At 38.3% G+C, this 20,950-nt stretch overlaps 1 protein-coding gene across 1 annotated transcript; it reads left to right on the top strand.

Annotated features, from left to right (window-relative positions):
- The first annotated feature begins 2,796 nt into the window (after positions 1–2,796).
- Positions 2,797–20,353, top strand: LOC122656155 (sterol 3-beta-glucosyltransferase UGT80A2-like). The gene is made up of 9 exons (XM_043850611.1): positions 2,797–2,909; positions 3,133–3,190; positions 3,307–3,484; positions 4,007–4,137; positions 9,602–9,704; positions 9,839–9,915; positions 18,549–18,596; positions 18,683–18,832; positions 20,024–20,353. Exons 1-9 carry the CDS (start codon positions 2,815–2,817, stop codon positions 20,204–20,206), a joined length of 1,023 nt encoding a protein of 340 aa, XP_043706546.1. The 5' UTR covers positions 2,797–2,814; the 3' UTR covers positions 20,207–20,353.
- The last annotated feature ends 597 nt before the right edge of the window (positions 20,354–20,950 follow it).

Raw genomic sequence — 20,950 nt, 5'->3', positions numbered from 1 at the left:
GTTTTTGCATTTACCTCAGATATTATTCATAAATAAGCAAATACCCCCTATTTGAATCCAATAAAAATATTAAAAAAATCAAATTCTAAAAGGATAAAAAGTCAACCCCCTAGTTCATGAATAAAAACTGGATTTTTGGCAGATGCAATTTTTAACTTTTTAATGCTCTGGGGTTTTTCTCAAATCAAAAAATTCTATAAATTTTAATATTATAAAACATTGCTAAAACCAAAAGAGCGGTAAAATATTCATTTTTTTTATGTCTAAAATTTATTTCCATTCAGAGCGATTTTAAATAGCATTCTTGCACACCAAATTAAGTTTGATTGGAACATAACTCCTTCAATATAAATCAGATTTAAGCAATCTTGGATTTGTTTGAAAACTTTCCAACAAATCCAAGATCGCTTAAATCTGATTTATATTGAAGGAGTTATGTTCCGTTTAAACATTATTCGATACCATGTCCAAGAACAATATACACTATTAAACTTGGGTCAAAACCACCAAGTATTATTTTGACTGTTCTCTATGTGAAACTAATTCATGGATTGGGTTCAAAATGTCAAAAATAGGCAGTACAACAAGAATCAGGGCGAAAAAACTATTTATGGGCCTTGAAACCAAGGTTTCAAGTTGGCCTGGAGTAAGTAACAGTTTTGATCGAGATATGGTCAAAACTTGGGAAATCTTGGTTTCTGGCTGGTCAACCAGTGTCGGCACCGATTTCTTGATCCTTGCTTGAATGTACCAGCTAGCCTTTAATAATTTGTGCACCTATTAGATGGTGTTGGGGATAGGGCGGGCCTTGTAGCAACGGTAGGTTGCTCCATTGTGACCGAATGGTCACTGGTTCAAGTCTGGAAACAGCCTCACTGCGAAAGCAGGGGTAAGGCTGCGTACATTATGACCCTCCCCAGATCTTGCAGTGGCGGGAGCCTCATGCACTGGGTATGCTTTTTTTTTAATTGGACGGTGTTGGGGGGGTTGGGTTATCCTGCCTCATTCTTTGATGTATTGAGCCTTGATGTAGATTGAAATATGAAGAAAAAAAGACCAAAAACACTGTTCACGTTACTGTTCACGTGAACAGTGTCAGAGCCCATATTTGCCTTGTGTGGGGATGCTTTTTAGAAGATCTTGTGGGTCCATCAAGTGGAGAAAGCTTCTATCCTAATGCTGCAAAAGTTTAGTTTCTATTTTCATATTTCGAAAGTAGGATTTTCTATCTCCTTAGGTTTGTAATTTCAGTTTGTTGCTATTTTTATTTTGTTCTCTAAAATAGAAGTTTCTATTTTGATGACAGCTAGATTTTATAGGAAGTTTCTATTTTATAGGTTTTATGAATTAGTAGTTTCCTTTTCTAGATTTATTTAGTTTCTTAATTAGATTGGGACTGGGTTGCTTTGTAATTGGGTTATTATAAATAAGAGTATGAGGCTGAACAGAAAAAGTACAAAGATTTAAGAAAAAAGAGTTATGGTTGAAGCTGTGAGACATGGCAACAGTGAGAGACCATGGGTGAGAGGATGATGGGCTGAGAGAGCTGATCCTATCCCCCCCCCCCTCTTCTATATTCCTTTCTTCTTCTTTTCTTATCCTTTTGTGTTCTCCTTCATATGTAAACTGAAAAATAGCAATAAAAAAAAAGAGAGTTCCAGTTATTCAATTTGTTCTTCCCTATTATGTTGATCCTGGCTGCAATCGATCTCTCACTGGTTTCTCCCTGGTTCGAGGTCGAGTTTGCTTTAGCCTTATTTTAGGAAAGTGCAGGTCGATGACCAGACCCACCACTATAGTTCTATTCTCCTGCATCACTATTTAAGGTCTTTCTATGGACCTTAGTCTTGATTCTGCAACCAGCAGTGCTACATTCAATGGCATTCCCCACCCCCCCCCCCCCCAATTTCATGGTAACAAATGTAATTTACCAATTGATTTCTTTAAACCGAAAAAGTGAAGCTGATATAAAACTTAAGTTTTAAATGATAGTAATTGATAGGTATGTTTACAAAATTACAAATGCTGCCTTAATGATTTCTTTTCTAATTGAGTAAACAAACATTAATGTCAAAAGATACTTCTCTAGTGATCCTATTCCAGCTTCAATCCATATTCTTGTTAGTTGGTCGGAGGTGAACCCCCCCCCCCCCCCTTTTTTTTTATTCTATGGTCAAGTGATGGTATGCTTCCAGATTCTTGGTTCTCCCATGTTATATGAGATTGGATGGAATGTCTTCTCTTCTGACAGTTTGTGAAGTAACAAAAATCTACAAACATCTATTGCAGGTTGTTACCATTTAATTTTTTTTGTTAATTGATCACTGAATTATGTTCTCCCGTCTGTTCCTTGTTTCATTGGTTCTCATGAATCATGGGTCTTGCTCGTGGATTTATTGAACTCGTCATTGAGTAAAAAGATACTTTGAAAGAGAACTGTAATAACTGTAGATAGAACATCAATGAAGTACAAAATATGAACCAGTTTAGGAAGAGACATCTGTTGTTCATATTATAGTCTAATGCCCAGTCCTGGGGAAAGTTTCAGAGATAATTTAATTGTATGGTCCTTGGAGCATGAATGAACCGGCTCTAGACTGATTCCAGCTATCATCAAGATATAGATACCATTTTTGTTTTTGATAGTTGGCTCTTTCTATTGACTTATTTTGATGATGTTGGGGATGATTGGATTAAGTTCTCTAAACTCTGTTTAAATCAGTTTCATGTTATTTTGTTTTTCGACTTTCTTTAGATCTGTGAAATTAGAATGTTTTTGCTCTGGGCGCAATTAAATGGAGGTCTTGGCTTCAAATGCTAACTGGCATGGATACTACTTGTTCAGGACATACACATGTGGCAGAAGCACTGAAAGTACCGCTCCATATATTTTTTACTATGCCATGGACGTAAGTTTTGCTTGGCCTATGGGTTGTCAATGTTTCTAATGTTCACTTGACTTTAATTGTTGATTTGACTTCTGCAAGGGCTTATTGTCTTATTTGTGGGAAATTAAGCATTTTAAATTGCTTTTATGTATCACAGAATATCTCTTTCTTTTATGTTATGTGGTTCAATGAGATGTAATATTGGGAGTGCAACTAATAATGACGTTTGAATATTTCTTGGCAGGCCAACCAATGACTTTCCACATCCTTTATCTCGTGTCAAACAACAAGCTGGGTATAGGGTGAGATCACAAAAAACCTTCCTTACATTGTCTTTTATACTGAAGTAATATCTCATTATGTTTGGTTAGTTGCACTTGTTTTTCTTATTTATTTATTTTTTGAGTAAATTGCGCAGCTGTCATACCATATTGTTGACTCATTAATATGGCTTGGAATACGAGACATGATAAATGAATTCCGGAAGAAAAAGCTGAAGTTAAGACCTGTCACATATTTAAGTGGTGCCCAAGGGTCTGCCTCTGATGTGCCTTATGGATACATTTGGAGTCCTCACCTTGTCCCCAAACCGAAAGGTTATTCCTTTGATTCTTAATATCATGGATATAGTGGTAAAATTCAGCTTCTTCAGTCATACATTATAAAAAGTTATGCTCGCGTCATTTTTTCCAGTTATTTAAATTGGTCATTCAAGGTGGGTGTTATGACAAACCAAGAATTTTTTTTGTGATCTTTCCTATTTCTATTTGTTGTTTGAAACATCGAGCAGGTTAATTACATTTGGACTTTTAAGGACACGAGTTTAGGGTATCGTCTATTGCATATTTTCTCTACTTTTATGGCACTCATGTAGTTAAGTCATTTTCATTTTTCCTATAGAAAAAAAAAATAATCCAGCTTGGCTAATTTAACCTGTGTCCTATTAACATATCACGAGGAATAGGAAAATTTATTACCTGTGGACAATCATTTATATTCTTGTTTATTTGTAAGCTAGCAGGACTGCTGTAGCTAGTTCAAGGATTTGTTGTTCTTGTAATCATTGATGTTTCTGAGCTCTAATCTGATTTGGTCTAGCTTACTTGCTTTTTTGGCAGACTGGGGGCCGAAGATTGATGTTGTTGGTTTTTGCTTCCTTGACCTTGCTTCAAATTATGTGCCTCCAGAAGCACTAGTGAAATGGCTTGAAGCAGGTGACAAGCCTATCTATATTGGATTTGGTAGCCTTGTGAGTTTCTTTTTGTCCTTACTCTCTAGTTGTTGTTGTTTCTGCCAGCCATAGAGATTGCAGATTTAGGCATTAATGTTAAGAGGCATGATGGCTTGCATTCGTGTCATTGCTTCTGCTGAAGGAATACTTGTTTCAAATGCACAAGCAAACTTGAGTACATCCAATTTCTTTGTTTGTGCTTTGAGCCTTTCAAGCTTATTGAAAAATAGAATGGGGGAGAAAGAACAATCCAATCATATTGTTCAGTGTTTCACAGTTCACTATTCTTTAGAAATGATCCTTTTCTAATGATATTTGTAAAGTGTGTTTACTAAGTAGGCACCTGCAAGGTTTAAAGTATCGGTATCTGGTACGTATCGGTCGGGCGATTTTAAGAGATGTTTCGTATTATATCGAAGATACGTGTTGAACGGTGCAGAAACACATTAAAATGGTCAAAGTATCCATGGAAATACACTTTTGGACACTAAAAACAATATAAACAAGCAATATATAACATATATCATGCATAAACACTAAAATGGAGAATAACATATATCAGACAAGTGCGTTAAATTGAAATTGTTATAAAAGATGATGTTTCTTACATGTTTTAATCGTTTGTAGCTATGAAGAGTATTGGATGATGCAAATGATGTTGTAGCACTCCTTGATTCGTTTTTGAGTCCAAAAGTGTGAAAAACCAAGATAAAATGCAAGATTTTAGTCCCTTGGTTGAGAGTTTTCCTTCATTTTTCTGTTAGAGTAGGAGTTGTATCTAGTCTGTGACTCTGAGAGTGAAAATGGTTTTTTTATGGAATGTATCAGTAAGTATTGGTATGTATTGAGCCGTATCGGCTGATATTTATTGATACATATCGATACTTATTAAACCACTCACAGAACCCTTTACTGGACGTATCGATATGTATCGGTTGTATCGTATCGTATCGTATAGTATCAGTCCATATCGGCCGATACATTTTGATATAATCTGAGACAGTCTATTTTTTTTAAAAGGGACGTATCGGTACCAACCGATACCGATATGTATCGGCCGATACGATCCGTACCGATACTTTAAACCATGGGCACATGTTGTCGAATAGTTTACCTTTCCTTTTCAAGTTTGAGTAGGATTCATGTTTTCATGGCCTAATGATGCTAGATCAGAGGTACTTAAATTATATGGTTCTGTTTCGGAATTGAACCAGGATTAAGCTTCCCATCGTGGGATATTTTTGGATGAGCATTATTGTTTTATTTCTTCCTTATCTTACTACTTTTATTAGTTGTAATAGAGTTACCAAGTTATTAGAAGTCTATCTTATCTTGATAGAGATCAGTCCAATTTGGACTCTCTTAAGAGACTTGCGTAAGAGTTTTTATCTTCTATGTGTTTATTTTCCTAGTTGTTGTTTCCTATTGGCTGAGAGGTATTCCTGAGGCCTATATGATTCAGGTCTACTAGAAGTTATATAAGGCAGCTGTAAGGCTGAAAGAGACCCCCGATTTTGAATGAATGAAGCATGGCTTTCTGCCTTTTATTTTTGTGGTGAGTCAGAAATCTGCTGTGCTGATTCAACAATCCTATTGTGGTGAATCAATAGGTGAATTGATGTTGATTCAACAATTATTGTGGTGATTCAATGGGTGGATTGGTGTTGATTCAACACTTATTGTGGAATCTGCTGTAGTGATTCAACAATCCTGTCTTTCCCTCTGGGAATCAATCTTTCTTGGATACTTATGTGAGCAAGGTCATTTGGAATCACTCCTTTGCCTTATTCGAGCACAATTTGAAATTGCCGTACCTGAAATATTCTCTTGAGAAATGCAAGTTGACACAAATGGTATCAAATGATACATCTCCTCTGCAAACAAGGCTGAAAACCCACTCTGGAATATGGAATCAAATGAGAGTGATACTCGTTCCATTCTTATGGCTGAAAGCTTACCCCTGAATCCCATCAAGGCTGAGATGGACAAGGTCAGCACTAATATGGTGAGGAAGAAACCCATCTGTGCTCTGTTTCAAAGAGAAAAAGAAAGGAAAACAGAGGCGATCATATACCTGAACCTGAATAAAGGGCAGCAAAATCAACTAATAAGCAATGGGGATTTGATGGGTTTAAGAAACGGAAGAGAACATTCTGAGGATGAAACAACACCTTCATCTCTTGGGGGGAAATCGGATGAGCAAGCTTCTTTAACCCCTTGCCACTTGATTCCCAGCCCCATGGGGGTGGAGGGTCCAGACACCAAACTCGTTAAGAAAAACATACATTCTGATGGTCAAACTTAAGACCTGAAATATTCTTTTGAGACACGAACCAAGCAGTGGCTGCTGCAGATTCTCGAGAAAGAGTTCTGGTGCTTTTTCCCCAGTGGACCAAAGAAAACAAAATTGGAAGGAGGGGTCAAACTTCTTGAATGAAAAAAATGAAAAGATTATAATAAAAAAAAATGTATATGTATAATGGTAATCAAAATTATGATTTTGTGGTCTTTCATGGCAAACCAGTTGCTCAACAAGATTATGAGCACTAGGAAAATGCCAGATGAATGGAGGAGAAGCATTGTGGTCCCAATTTATAAAAACAAAGGAGATATTTAGAACTGTAAATCTGTAATTACTATAGAGGCATAAAGTTGATGAATCATGCCATGAAGCTATGGGAGAGGGTTATTGAAACCCACCTGAGAAAAGAGAACTATTTCGGAAAATCAATTCGGATTTGTACCGGGAAGATCCTCGATGGAGGCAAATTTCCTACTTAGGAGACTAATGGAAAGATATAGAGAGGGCAAGAAGGATCTCCATATGGTCTTTATAGACCTAGAAAAAGCCTACGACAGAGTCCCTAGAGAGCTAATCTGGAATATCCTAGAGAAGAGTGTCATGTAGACGTGTAGACATTATTGAAGATATATATGCTGATGTGGTGACTAGCATTAGAACGGAGAGAGGGGAGGGGGAAGGAAGTGAATTCCCAATCTCAATTGGGTTACACCAGGGATCAGTCTTAAGCCCTTATTTGTTCGCGCTTATCATGGATAACTTAACCAGAGGCATACATGATGAGGTCCCATGGTGTATGATCTTTGCAGATGATATTGTATTGGTGGCTGAGACAAAAGCAAGGATTAACACCAAAATGGAACTGTGGAGATCAATCTTGGAATCAAAAGGTCTAAAGATAAGTATAACTAAGACCAAATATATGGTGTGTAACTTCAGCAACTCTGAGATGGAATGAGGTGGTAAATATTTGTGAGAGGGTGATCCCGCAAAGTGATCCCTTTAGATATCTGGGATCAATTGTAAATAAGGAGGTCAACATAGAAGACGATGTTACCTAGAGGATTAAAATATGGTGGATGAAGTGGAGAGGTGCGTCCAGAGTTCTATGTGATTGGCGTATCCCTTAAAGCTTAAAGGAAAATTCTATAGAGCTGTCATTAGACCAGCTATGATGTATGGTACGGAATGCTGGGCTGTGAAGAAGTGTCATATAGATAAACTTGGTGTTGTAGAGATGAAGATGTTGATATGAATGTGTGGGAAAACTAGGAAGGAGAAAGTAAGAAATGACAATATTAGAGCTGGATTGGGTGTATCTCCGATCCATGAAAAACTTAGAGAGAGTCGTTTGAAGTGGTTTTGCCTTGTTCAACCAAGGCCTCCGGATGCCCCAGTTCGGAGGAGTGACCTGATTCAGATTGAGGGAACCAAAAGGGCTAGGGGCAGACCTAAGATAACCATTGGAGAAGTGGTGAAGAAAGACATGCTTAGCTTAGGCCTTCTTCCAGGAATGGCTTCAAATATAGCTGATTGGAGAGCAAAAATCCTTGAGGTCGATCCCATTTAGTTGGACCATGACGTTGTGATGCTATTGTTGTTTTACACTCCTTTTTTGAGGACTAGAGCAAAATGTTAGGCAGTTAAGAAGCGGTACATAGCTGAAAAGGGTCAATGCCCTAGAATTTGTGTCGATGTTGAATGCCACTTCCCTTCTATATTTTTAAAGTTTGTCTCTTCTTGGATCGATGTAGCCGACCCCATTAAGTTGGGATAAGGCTGAGTTGTTGTTGTTGTATAATAATAATATAGATTTTAATGAAATTTGAAAATTATTAATTATTAATTAACAGAAAATGTATTAATAAAAATAACTAATAAATAAATAAATATAATTAAAAAGAAAAAATTATTAATAAAATAACAAAAAAAGAAATAAATAAATTATTGGAATAATTTGGATTGGAAGAGCTGGTGGTGATGGGAAGTTTTGGAGGCGGTGATATGGGCAAAGTTGGAATATGGAAAAAGCACCCCAAACATAATATATATGTGAGGTACCTGGAGCGTAGTTTATTTAAACATTAGGTATCCCAGCTCTAATTTACCCAATATTATTTAAGAAGAATCCTCTCAGATATAGCAGTACTGCACTATTCTAGTGCAGTAGCTTCATTTATCACAGATTTCAATGTGGCTGAATTGACTGTTTATAAGTGTAAGCTTGGTTTTGTGAGGGGCACTTAAGCACATAGTACTAAATCTTGCCGAGATTTTGGATATTCCACTTTACCGAGATGAAATGCTACTTCGAAATGAAAAATGGGTCTAGAAAATGCACCATTTCGTCGAAATTTTGGTTATTTTGTTTTGTTATTTCGCTCATTTTGGCATTTTGCACCCCGAAATTGCAAGCAAAACTTATAGAGAAAATACAATGTTTCGGTGAAATTTCAGTCTGGCCAAAATGGCCCTCCGAGACGAGATTTAGTATTATGTGCTTTGGGAAATTGTGATCAATTGGAAGATATCCTATATAGAGAATGCACATTATGGAGAATACACATTTCAGTTGACCGAGCCTAATTCTAATTGTTTTGTTCCAAAGCAAAGATATCCACGGGTTCCGGTTCGTCCTATTTAGAAATTCACGACCAAGAGGTACTGGATTCTCTTTCAGATAGGCCTTGAAATGAGAAGGAAGGCTTTACCAAAAAACAAAAGAAAAAGAAAGGAGAAGGAAGGCTGGAATGCCAACAGCCATCTATTATTGAATTCACCTGACCTGCCATTTTTTGGGAACGTCCAGTACCAAAGTCATAGAATGGATAAGTCTGAGCTCTAGAACTTGTGTCACCAGGGAAAAAAAACAAAACTTGTCAATTGTAAAGATGCATATTCTTTTAAATATGATTGGTGCATAAACGGTTAGAGTTCTGTTTGTAATGTCATTGAAGTTGCACTTAAAAAATTTGTGCTGTGTCATGTGTTATATGACTACTCAAATACTACATTTATCATATTCTGAATCTTTACTTGCTTCTGTATTCTTGAGATCTGATGTGCTCTTTTTTAGGAGAATCCTCTTTTGTACGTCTATTTTTAACTTTGTTAATTCACAACTCTTTTTTTGTAGTATGTTTTAGTAATTCTATTTTTTACTTTGTGAGTTTGCAACAGCCTGTTCAACAACCAGAGAAAATGACACAAATAATTGTGGAGGCACTGAAAAGTACTGGACAGAGAGGCATCATTAACAAAGGGTGGGGTGGTCTTGGAAACTGTAAGTAACTACCTCTTGTTGCCGACCCACTCTGTACCATAGACTAGCTCTAGTCTTGTAACAATTAATGGATTTCCTTTATTCTCAGCTTGTGGAAGCATGTTGTAGTTGTTTACCTGGATTTTTTCTGCTAGTGGCAGAGCCACCTGATTTTGTGTATCTACTGGACAACTGCCCTCATGACTGGCTATTTTTAAGGTGCAAAGCAGTGGTAAGATGTGAATTATTTAGTATTATTTCTTGAAGCTTAATTCGAAAACAATCATCATTTGCATTAGAAGATCATTTTTTAGTCAATGTGAATATTAGAATTTTGTGTTCTTTTGTTTATAGTTTGGTTCATGTCTGTTTCATAGTCATGTGGATATCAGAATTTTGTCTACTCATGCTTGTATTTTGGCTCATGTTGTATTTGTTTCTTTGCAACAACAACAAAAAACTCAGCCTTATCCCAACTTAATGGGGTTGGCTACATGGATCCAAACAAAACAAGGTTAGGGAAAACTGAGGTCTAAACAAAAATGGGGAATTAAGAGATGGCAAATGAGATGAGAAATGAAAAATGAAAAATGGAAAATGACAAATGAAAGATGGAAAATAAAAAGAAAAATGAAGGATTAAAGATGAAAGATAAAAGTAAGAGGAAAGAGGCACATGACCATACCACCTCAAATAACTCTCACGGAGCTTGTCATTGATCAGGGCAACTCCCAAGTCAGTTCTAATACGTTCATTCCTTACTTTATCCTTCCTAGTTTTTCTGCACATCCATCTTAACCTCCTGATCTCTGCTATGCATAGCTTCTCAATATGACATTTCTTAATTGCCCAACATTATGCCCCATGCATCATAGCCGGTCATACAACAGCCCTATAAAACTTTCCTTTAAGCTTTAAAGGAATACGTCAGTCACACAACACTCTAGACGCCCATCTCCACTTCATCCATCCCATTTTAATTTTCTGTGAAACATCATTCTCAATGTCACCTTCTTTATTTATGATTGACCCTAGATATTTAAAATAGTCACTTTGTGGTATCTGTTTTCCTCAATTCGCACCATGTCGGTATACATCATAGTATGACTAAAATTACACATCATATACTCTGTCTTCGTTCTACTAATCTTAAAACCTCTTGTTTCCAAGGTTGATCTTCATAGCTCTATAATATAGTTCTAGATTGGATGTAATCCAACTAGAAACCAAAAACCAGGATTTGCTTCCAAAGGTGGATCAACTAGGGTTAAAATAGGTGAAGTAGGCCAATTAGGGATAGGGTTTAGTGAGGTCTAGGGTTTGATGGTAGGGTTAGGGTAAATTGATGTAGAGAAGTCTTCTAGTGAAGGTCTCGTTAAGGTTTAACAAGTCTAGGACTTCTAAACAGAATCGGCAGCAGGTTTGGAGTCTAGGGTTAGGTTTTGGGAAGAAGGGAGAAGTAAAGAAAACCCCATTTAGCTGAGATTCTCCTGACGTGCTAGGCTGTGCCTTTTTCCTCTTACTATCTTTTATGTTTCATATTTCATTTTTCTATTTAATTCCCAATATTCACTGGTCTTTTTTCACTTTTCATTTTTCATCTCTCTCCTTAGTTAGGACTCTGTTTTCCCTACTTTCTTTGTTTGGATCCATGTAGCTAACCCCATTAAGTTGGGATAAGGCTGAGTTTGTTGTTGGAGAAGTAAAGAATTTCTAGGGTTTGGCTGGACAGAATATGTCCAAACTAGGATCGAGTTTTCTATAGGGTGAGGGGAGAGCTCGATCCAATTATGGGGCTGTTTCTATGGCTGAATTGGTCTGGGCAGTGAGTGGGGTGTGGCAAAAGGGTTAAAAGATGGAGGGGATTCTAGGGTTTGGATGCTTAGAGGATTAGAAGAAGAAAGGCTAGGATTTGGGATGGTTAGAACTTACTAGTTGTTGAATCAGTACTTGGACAACAACTTGTTTGAATGAGCAACCCTTGAAAAATCAGAACTTAAACAATGTTGAAGAACAAAGAGAGCTTGAACGAACCACCCGGGCTTCATACCGCACCAATCCCACCAGCCTTGATCAAACACAAGACAGTTCTCCTTGGAGAAGACAAGTTGCAGCAGCAGTTCAAGAGTTTAATTCAAAATTGTGAGGTGAAGAGGGCCCCCACAAAATTAGTTTTATTTATAAGGCCAATAGGCCAACTTTCCTATTCAATCTAGGAGTAGAAACCCCTGACCGGATCCTATTACATCAGCACCTCCTCTCTCAAAACCGTGGAGAGTGGGACACTTAAAAGGTCATGTGACCACTAAACCAAAATAAATAAAGACTAATTATTTACTTAAATTGAACCACTGGTTCAACCAACTTTGGACAGGTTCAATTTTTATTACATCAAAATAAAAGTACGGAAATGTATTAAACATAGAAATCCACTAACTACCTAGACACTTGTTCTTCTTCTTGCAGATGTAGGTCTTTCGATCTACATCACTCTAGCATGGCGTTAATCCCTGCTTTCGTCTCATCCACCAAAACGATATCATCGGCGAAGAGCATACATCACGGGACCTCGTCTTAAATGCTCTTGGTTAGGTCATTCATCCATGATAAGCAAATAGATAAGGGCTTAAGGCTGATCCCTGACATAACCCAGTCGTAATTGGGAATTCCTTGCCCTGACCTCACACAGATCTCACACTAGTCACCACGCCTTCGTACATATCTTTAATTATATCCACATGTTTACTCAACACCCCTCTCTTCAGTAGATACCTAGGCGTGCTCACCTATTGGCCCAGACACTTGTAGAGACCATGCGACCAAGTAGAGATCTCTCGCCCATAAAATAGTGCACCGTGCTCACCTATCTTCTCATTCTTCTAACTGTACTTTGAAGTGTTTATGAAGGCATGAGACTATGAGAGATTAGAATTTAGTTGCAAAAAAATCAGTTTGCTCCTTATTTTTACTAGGATAAACCCGTATTTTTGCTCCCATACTGTTGGTTGAACCGTGGGTCGGAGAGAGGAAATAAAATAATGGAATTGATTGTATTAATGAGAGAAAGGCCCCTCTATTTATAATAGAGGGGAAGTTACAAATAATAGAAGCTAGGCGATGTGGGACTAAAACCCACATAGCCGACATAAGCTAATAACACTTAATAACATAAAAATACCCCCACGGTATTCTGGAGTACATATATTCTAACACTCCTCCTCACGCTGGATTATACAAATATGAAAGAAGGAAGATCCAGCGTGGACTAAAGAAAAAAACTCTCTACTAAAAAAAAAAACTCTCTCCATAACAATGCTAACACTCCCCCTCAAGTTGGTGCATACAAGGTAATAATGCCCAACTTGAATAAAATGGGAAAAATAAGTTGTAGCAGAATCCAGCTCCAAAAGGAATGCAGCTCCCAAATAGACCTTCAAGAACTTGAAAGAAATAGACCTTCAAACTTGGGCAGACTTGATCAATTGTTACCAATCTTCAACAATTGTCCAGGGATGAATCTCTGACTGATAATCTTGAAGGTAAGTAACTAGGGCAGCAAGCAGCGGAAACAACCAAACTGTAGGACCTCATATGGGCAGGCAATAACCAAACATCTTCAAAGCTTTTAACACCAGCCTCCCCCTTACGGCAAACGTAACCCAATAACAAGGTAGATACTTATTGGCAATGGTGAAACCTCTAACCTTCTCTATGTTTTGCACCAAGTGTCCCTGCATGTTCTGCTCTCTGCAATGGCTGCAGGTATACTGTATACTGTATATAATCCCCTCCCTCACGTGTAGTGCACGTGGACATAAGAGAGATTAGGTTAGAGATAGGGCCAAACATAACATTCCAGAATGGTTCAATGGCGGCCAAGTGTAATGGAAAAAGAAGAAATGGTAAAGAAGAGAATACCATTAACTTCCAAGGGTGTTATGGGTAATGCCAAAGGTATGTTTTGGGAGGTGGTGAAAGAAAAACAGCAGTGGGATAATGGAGTAGGATTAACTTGGGTAACATAGAAAGCTCCAACCTTCTTCCATCAATCAAACAAACACTTCGAATGGAAATCCCTGCATGGGAGAAACTCCTAACTCCAATATTCAGATCTGAAAAAAGATACAAATCTGATTTGAAGTAAGGAAATGCCCCAATTGTCAAGGCTTGTTCAATCTTCAAACAGGGAGGAGCAGTTGTGCAAAAGACTCCAAGGTAGAAACTCCCACATGCTAAACAGTACTAAGAAGATATCCGGACAGCAATGAATGGAAGTAGCCTCAACAAAACTGGATCAGATCTGAATCAGTAACTATGCTAGTTTTCAAGCTCCAAAGTATGCTGGATTTGAACCAGAGAAGCTTCACATAACTGAATAACTTCATAGGTGCAACCAAAAAAATCGTGGAACACTGATGTAATCCAAATGGGCTGATCTCCAGGGTAGCAGATTCGAGTCTTCAATAATGGCAGTAATTCGATCTCCAATAAGAGGAAAGTTAGTCACAAGCATAGAGCAGCAGGATTCCACATGAAGGCAGCAATAACACATCAACCAGTCATGCTTGCAGAAGCTAATCAATAACACCAGCAAGGTAGGTAGTGAAGCTCAAAATAACCAGCAAATTAAGATAAACAACCAGACACATCCATAGGCAGTTGAAGCAGCCAGCCATAGAGTAATAATTAAGTGAAATAGGTTGTAAATTGAAGAATCCAAGCCACCAGAATGAACAGTAATTTTGACTTAAAAAACCTGATGTAAGATGCTGAATCATGGGCTGAATACTCCTCTGAGGTTGATAAAACTCTCCTAAAAAATCAGCAATAGTGGACTGCCCTACCCCTTATATCGATTATAGCCAGGGTTTTGTAAAAAACCTGAAAGGGAATATCGATTGTAGGGAAGGGGCTTCAACAAAAGAGAGGATGACTTGTTAAAGGTGCTGTATATTGTAATACATACTGACCACCACTACTGGAATGGATCTCTAGTTCGAACGACCAACCTCCTTGGTAATGGAAACTTGATCTTCATGTGGGAGAAACACCAAAAATCGCAAAAAAGAGGGCAGCAGCAATCTTGGGCAGTAAACCTTCTTCAAGCCATAAATAGTTGAAGTAGAATGTCCTTCTTGATGTTAGAAACACCAACTAAAAATTCCCATAGCAAACAACCCTAACCTTAAAATCGATTTGGCCCAGGGTTTTGAAAAAAAAACCTGAGGTAGAGTGGTCTCTATAGATGGAGTAGTCATCCCTCAAAAAGACAGCAAGTATTTAAACCTGGAACCCTAATGTCGATTTGAGTTAGGGTTTTCACAGGGACCAAAAAAGGCAGGATGAAAAGTTTTTGCTGTAGGGACAGATCCAGCCATCAGATTGGGTTCAAACTGAGGTTAATTAGTGCTTGGATTAGGTGGGAAATATCCCTGAAATATTGGCTACATCTGACAAAGGAAACCCCAACATCGATTGGAGTCAGGGTTTTGAAAAACCCTGACAAGGTGAAATCGATCTGGGGATCTAGGCTGGAAAAAATAATAATTGGTGGAGAGAAAGAAAAGAGGGGAGTTAGGTGTAGGAATAGGGTAACATATGGCTGGAAAAAGGCTGCACAGGGTGTTCCTCTGTTAGAGGATCAGGTGTATCGAAATCTGATCTCAAGGAAGGAGGAACTCCAAATTGCAAAAAGCTTCCAGCAGGTTTTTTTTTTAATAAAAATCAATGGGAGGAAAAGGGGGGGGGGGGGGCAGCACTAAATCATCGACATATGTTTACCTCATTAGTGCTGCCTCTGTTTTTGGGCTGAAAGGGAGAAAAACAGAACCAGAAAAAAAAGGAGAAAAAAAGGAGAAGAAGAGAAGATCGATTGGAAGGAAGGAGGGAGAAATTAGGGTTTTTCTTCTCTCTAACCTAGATCAGACCAGCTCTGATACCATGGTGGTTGAACCGTGGGTCAGAGAGAGGAAATAAAATAATGGAATTGATTGTATTAATGAGAGAAAGGCCATTCTATTTATAATAGAGGGGAAGTTACAAATAATAGAAGCTAGGCGATGTGGGACTAAAACCCACATAGCCGACATAAGCTAATAACACTTAATAACATAAAAATACCCCCAAAAGGACCAGAATATCCCCACGGTATTCTGGAGTACATATATTCTAACACGTACATTTACAGAGCAACCGTATTAAAACACGTACCGTATCATTGCCGTACACGTTTTATTGCGCCGGACTTTTGAAACCGTACTATTGTCATATGGGCCAATTAATTGCTGTACGGATCCGTTCCCGTATTATTGCCGTACCCGAACTTACTAACTATGCTTGTGACTGAGTGGTTACCTCTCTAGAGTAATCTCAACTGCGATGGCTTGACAGTGGTCCCCAATACAGCCCACTGGAATCTTCAACTGACCCCTTGCAAGTGGGGACACTTGAATCTTCAAGCACTCAATGAATGGAACCCCTTTTGCCTATTCTCTCTCCTCTTGCACCTCAAAAGACTTCAACACTTCAATTATAGCTCAACCATTCTTCTCTGCAATGGCCTTCAATGGAGCTCACAAGCTCTCAACAATGGTTGGTGAAGAGAATGAATGCACCCCACAATCCGTTCAATCCCTCATTAAATTTATCTTCAAAACTAAGGCTTCAATGCTCCAAAAATCCCTCTCTCACGATGTCAGTAGATAGGTCTTTAAGAATAGAGACCAACACAACAAACCCCACTGCATTTGGAGTCCAAACAAGGGATATGGCCAGTCAAAGCTGGACCATTAGATTTGACCAAAAGGGGTGGCTTAGATGCCCTTAAAAAGGAATTGTTGGCCGAGTAAAGAAGTTTCGTGACAGGGTGTAGCGGCACGGCTTGACGGAATGCACAATAGCCGTTTGATCGGCTCTCTATATGCGAGGGTCTGATATCCGCGTTCGATTGCGGCGCCTCGCATGATGGAACTAACGACTTATGCAAGCAATCAAATCGCACTGATCGGCATCTTTTTCTGGTGAGCAAGGATGCACGAAACACCAAAGCACCATCCAGCTTTTGACATATTGCATCCCGATTGGCAGGGACATACGGGAGAAACCTGGCCCATTGGTTTGATCTCAGATGGCAGAGGAATTTCCGATCGTCAGATCAGCTCCAATATTGCGTGGCTAATGAAGATCAGGCAATCAGAATCTTTAAGCGCCCTTAATTGAGCACGTGACACACATATAGAACGTCTTCAGTGTAACTCTGTGTATCGAGCATTTCTATGCTTGATAAATGAGGATCCACACGCGGGAACATGTAGCGACAGGGTGTCAGCGCCTGTCAAAGACTGATTCAAGCCATGCGATTTGGATCATCGAGATCTGATGCTGATGGGATGGCTACCATTATTCTGGAACAATTCGTATTAAGATGACTTACATCATCAGAGGGATTTTTGGCTGAGAGATCATGAGTTCTGAACTTTATTCAGGCAAATGGTCGAGCACTTGTGTGCATGACCTGCCTAGGTCAATTTTCGACCAAAACACCCCAAGTCTGCTTGAGTCAGGATCACATTCACGTACGTGAACGTGAGCCCAACTCATTCTGCTTGCCCCTCCGCCAATGCGCCTTCATGCACGCCCCCATGCACATGCTGGCCCTTCGTGGCTGGCTGCTGCCATGCTGCTGCCAAGCACCATGGCCCCTACAGCCCTGCCCTGTTGCTGGGCAGGCTAGTCTTGCTGACCCGGCTGGCCCTGATGGCCTGGCTGGGAGGGCCACGTGGCAGCGCTATTATAAATTGTTTTTTTTTTTTTTTTTTAGCCAAGCACTCTAGCCACTTTATCTACCTCATCTACTCCTCCACTTGACCACTGCCATTAGTACACCATTACTGCCACACAATCACTGCCAGTGGGCCCAGTGGCCATCTTCATACCTCAGTGTCATGAATGACCTCCTCATGGTCTCATCACTGGATTTGCCAAGAAATAACTTGTTGCTCTGTCACATCATCAATGTACCCAGATGAACTATTGCCAACAATGACAACACACTACAGATACTGCCAGTTGCCCAACATAGTTAAATTAAACCTTAGGAGAAGAGACATTATCAAAGACAAGAGAGGTATTATGTGAACTCTCTAGTGACTGCAAAATGCTCTTAAACTGTTTTGCTTAGAACAGAAAAATTCATTCTGTTAATGTTAACTGCTTACTATGACTTGGTCTACATGGTGTTCAGCTTTGCTTGATCATTGGAATAGCATGCCTACTGGGAAAACTGATTCTCGAATGTATCTGTCTCCAACATAGCTCCAGATTTGCTTTCATAGTCATGATAAATGAAGTTAAAATGCTTTGATTGGTTGTTTTGTGTTAAATCTCAAATTCATTTCTTACGTGTGTTCCTCTTCCTGCAACAATGCTTGGTAGCTGATTCATTCTAGAAAGACCATTGGATGGTGTAATGGATTAAATTAATACACTGTGAACATAAACTATGAAAGAAATACATCACAACATAAACTAATGCTTGAAAATATCAAAATTTTATATAGAACCACGGATAGATCATACTTGTATAAATGAGTAGAGTATTTCTGTTTAACTTCTTAAAAAGAGGATCATGAAGACATGAATGATGTTACAGTCTTTGATGTCCATATGCTTTCTTAGTTTTATGATAATAATTTTCTGTGTGATGAAAATTGTTGGCAAAGCCCTTGGAATTTTTAACCTCAGTGCAAGTATTTTCATGTTGATTGTTTCATATTCAAATCATTCTTTCACTCATATTTTTTAACTCTCTGATTTCCCATTCGGTTATTAACTGTGAGGCGGTATTGTTCTGCCCTTTGCTTTCAGGTTCATCATGGGGGTGCAGGAACAACAGCTGCTGGCCTTAAAGCTGCGGTAACTGCTTTTGTAGTTTTCTTGTTGAAGACTTTTATTCACGTTATTGCTTTGGTGACTGATTGTGTGATTATCCTGATTTGTAGTGCCCAACCGCTGTTGTACCTTTCTTTGGCGACCAACCTTTCTGGGGAGAACGAGTGCATGCTAGAGGAGTAGGTCCTGCTCCTATACCAGTTGATGAGTTCTCACTTGAGAAGCTGGTTGGTGCAATAAATTACATGCTAGACCCCAAGGTAATAATTAAGTCCAGGGTAGTTGGATTTTTTTTATTCAAATATTCAAGACAATGAGGCTACATGATTTTCAATCCATACTTGGTCACTCTGGTTCTTCCACTACATTGAACCATTATTCAGTTTTGTGCGTAATAATTAGGATGTGTGACCTAATAATATGCCATAATTCACTACTGACAAAAATGTCAGGTCAAACCATTTCAAATCTTGTTTTGAAATCAATGACTATATGCCCCATTTGTGAGAGGTGCACATACCCATCAGTTCAAACCTTTTACTGGTAGTGGCTTTGCATGATTTCCCTCTTGAATATTAGTTCATGTCCGATATGTGTTATCAAATACATTCATTAATAAATACAAAATTATGTATGTATACAACTCAACTAATCTTTACTCAAACTACATCAGATCAGCCTTATGAATGTGTCCAAGTGCTTTGTGTCTGCAAAGATTAGGAGGTACCTTAAATTTATCAATAATAAAATACCGTAACAAGATGCATAGCCCAAGAAAAAAATGAAAGAAAAGTGGAGAAATTTTTTATCTACTTATTGACCATAATACTCAATGCTGTATCTTATATCTGAGACAGGAGTTTTATCTTGTTTCCAGTGTATGTTCAATCCGTATCTGGGCGTCTTAGATCATTTCATCATCATATAGCAGCTCTATTAATCCAGATGACATGAAGAGAATATCAAAATTAATGAAGTCACTGACAAATAACTTGCAGTAATGCATAAATTGAACATTCAATGTGTGGCACTAAAAAAGAAAATATAGTTGCAAAGTAGTCCATCAACTAATCTTATGCTTGAATCTTGTTAGTGATATTGAAACAAAATATCTATGAATTTTCCTAATTTCTATATGTTACAATACCAGGATTCTGTAACCAGCTTTGAGAGAGAGAGAGTATACCCCTGTACTCATGACACTCTACTAAACCAAGTAAATACAACTGAGAATAGCCTTAGAGGCTGAAATAGACTAAAATACCCCTAGAACTTAACACTATGTATACTAAAACTACAATATCATACATATAATTAACCTTTAACTTAATACTTAAGTTTATATATATATATATATATTAATTTGAATTAAATTTGAAATTCATATTCATTTTTTTGTTGTATTGTCTTCCTTCTTCTATTTCCTTAGACTTCCTAAACAATCAATGCAGGTGAAGCAGTCAGCTGTAGAACTGGCCAAGGCTATGGAAACTGAGGATGGAGTGACAGGAGCGGTAAAAGCCTTCTTTAAACATCTTCCTCCCAGGAAGTCTGAACCAGAGCCATCCCCAGCACCGCCGGGTTTCTTTGAACAATATGTTGGCTCTGTAAGAAGATGTTTTGGGTGTTCTTGAATTGCAAGTTTATTATGCTTTTGTCCCTTTATGTATTTGTATTGTCTACAGCGTACTAATCTTTGATCATGCTTTTGTCCCTTTATGTATTTGTATTGACTACAGCGTACTAATCTTTGATCTCCCAAAATTAGTTTTTCTTTTGAGAAAAAGAAGTATCATGTTCTTAGTACCACAGGTGCTTTTGAAATCAAAATGTGTAATCTGATACTATTGTGATCCACGAGAAATGTTGGGCCGGGACTCAATTTAAGTAGTGATTTTCAGAACATAAAATAAATAATCTTTTAATTCTGGTTTTTGGTTCTCGCAGCACTTTTTGGACTGCTTCATTCAGTGCGATGCAAAATCAACTCGGAATTGCCAAACGCAATTCTACTCCTAAAGTGTTTTCTGGTGCAAAAAATTGCCAGAATCATTCTTGCGGAACATTACCGAAAGGCCTTAATCTAGCCCCCCCCCCCCCCCCCCAAACTATTTAAAATCTAGAAACCCTAAGAATCGCAGGCCCTTAAGTATAGAGGGAGGGCAAATCAATTAGTGCGCAGCGATCATTGGTCCTTCGGTGATTTCGCATCCACTTGTCTTCTTCCTGACTTCTATGATGATCCACATCCCTGTTTTGGACCCGTCTCAGGATTCTCTTGTTGAATGGTGACTCTCTGGATCTTCCTCAAATTGGGAACCGTGTTGTTTTCCCGTTCTCCTTCCCGACTTTCCATTTCTAAGGTTCTCTTTTATTTT

Source organism: Telopea speciosissima, chromosome 3 (assembly GCF_018873765.1).
Source record: "Telopea speciosissima isolate NSW1024214 ecotype Mountain lineage chromosome 3, Tspe_v1, whole genome shotgun sequence".
In the NCBI taxonomy this organism is placed as follows: Eukaryota; Viridiplantae; Streptophyta; class Magnoliopsida; order Proteales; family Proteaceae; genus Telopea; species Telopea speciosissima.
Note: the sequence above shows the minus strand (reverse complement) of the source record. Positions and strands in the feature narration are given on the sequence as shown.

Coding starts and splice junctions, on each gene's coding strand:
- LOC122656155 (XM_043850611.1), top strand. CDS start 2,815: ATGCTAACTGGCATGGATACTACTTGTTCAGGACATACACATGTGGCA. Junction 4,138..9,601: donor ATATTGGATTTGGTAGCCTT/GTGAGTTTCTTT, acceptor AGTTTGCAACAG/CCTGTTCAACAACCAGAGAA. Junction 18,833..20,023: donor ATTACATGCTAGACCCCAAG/GTAATAATTAAG, acceptor CAATCAATGCAG/GTGAAGCAGTCAGCTGTAGA.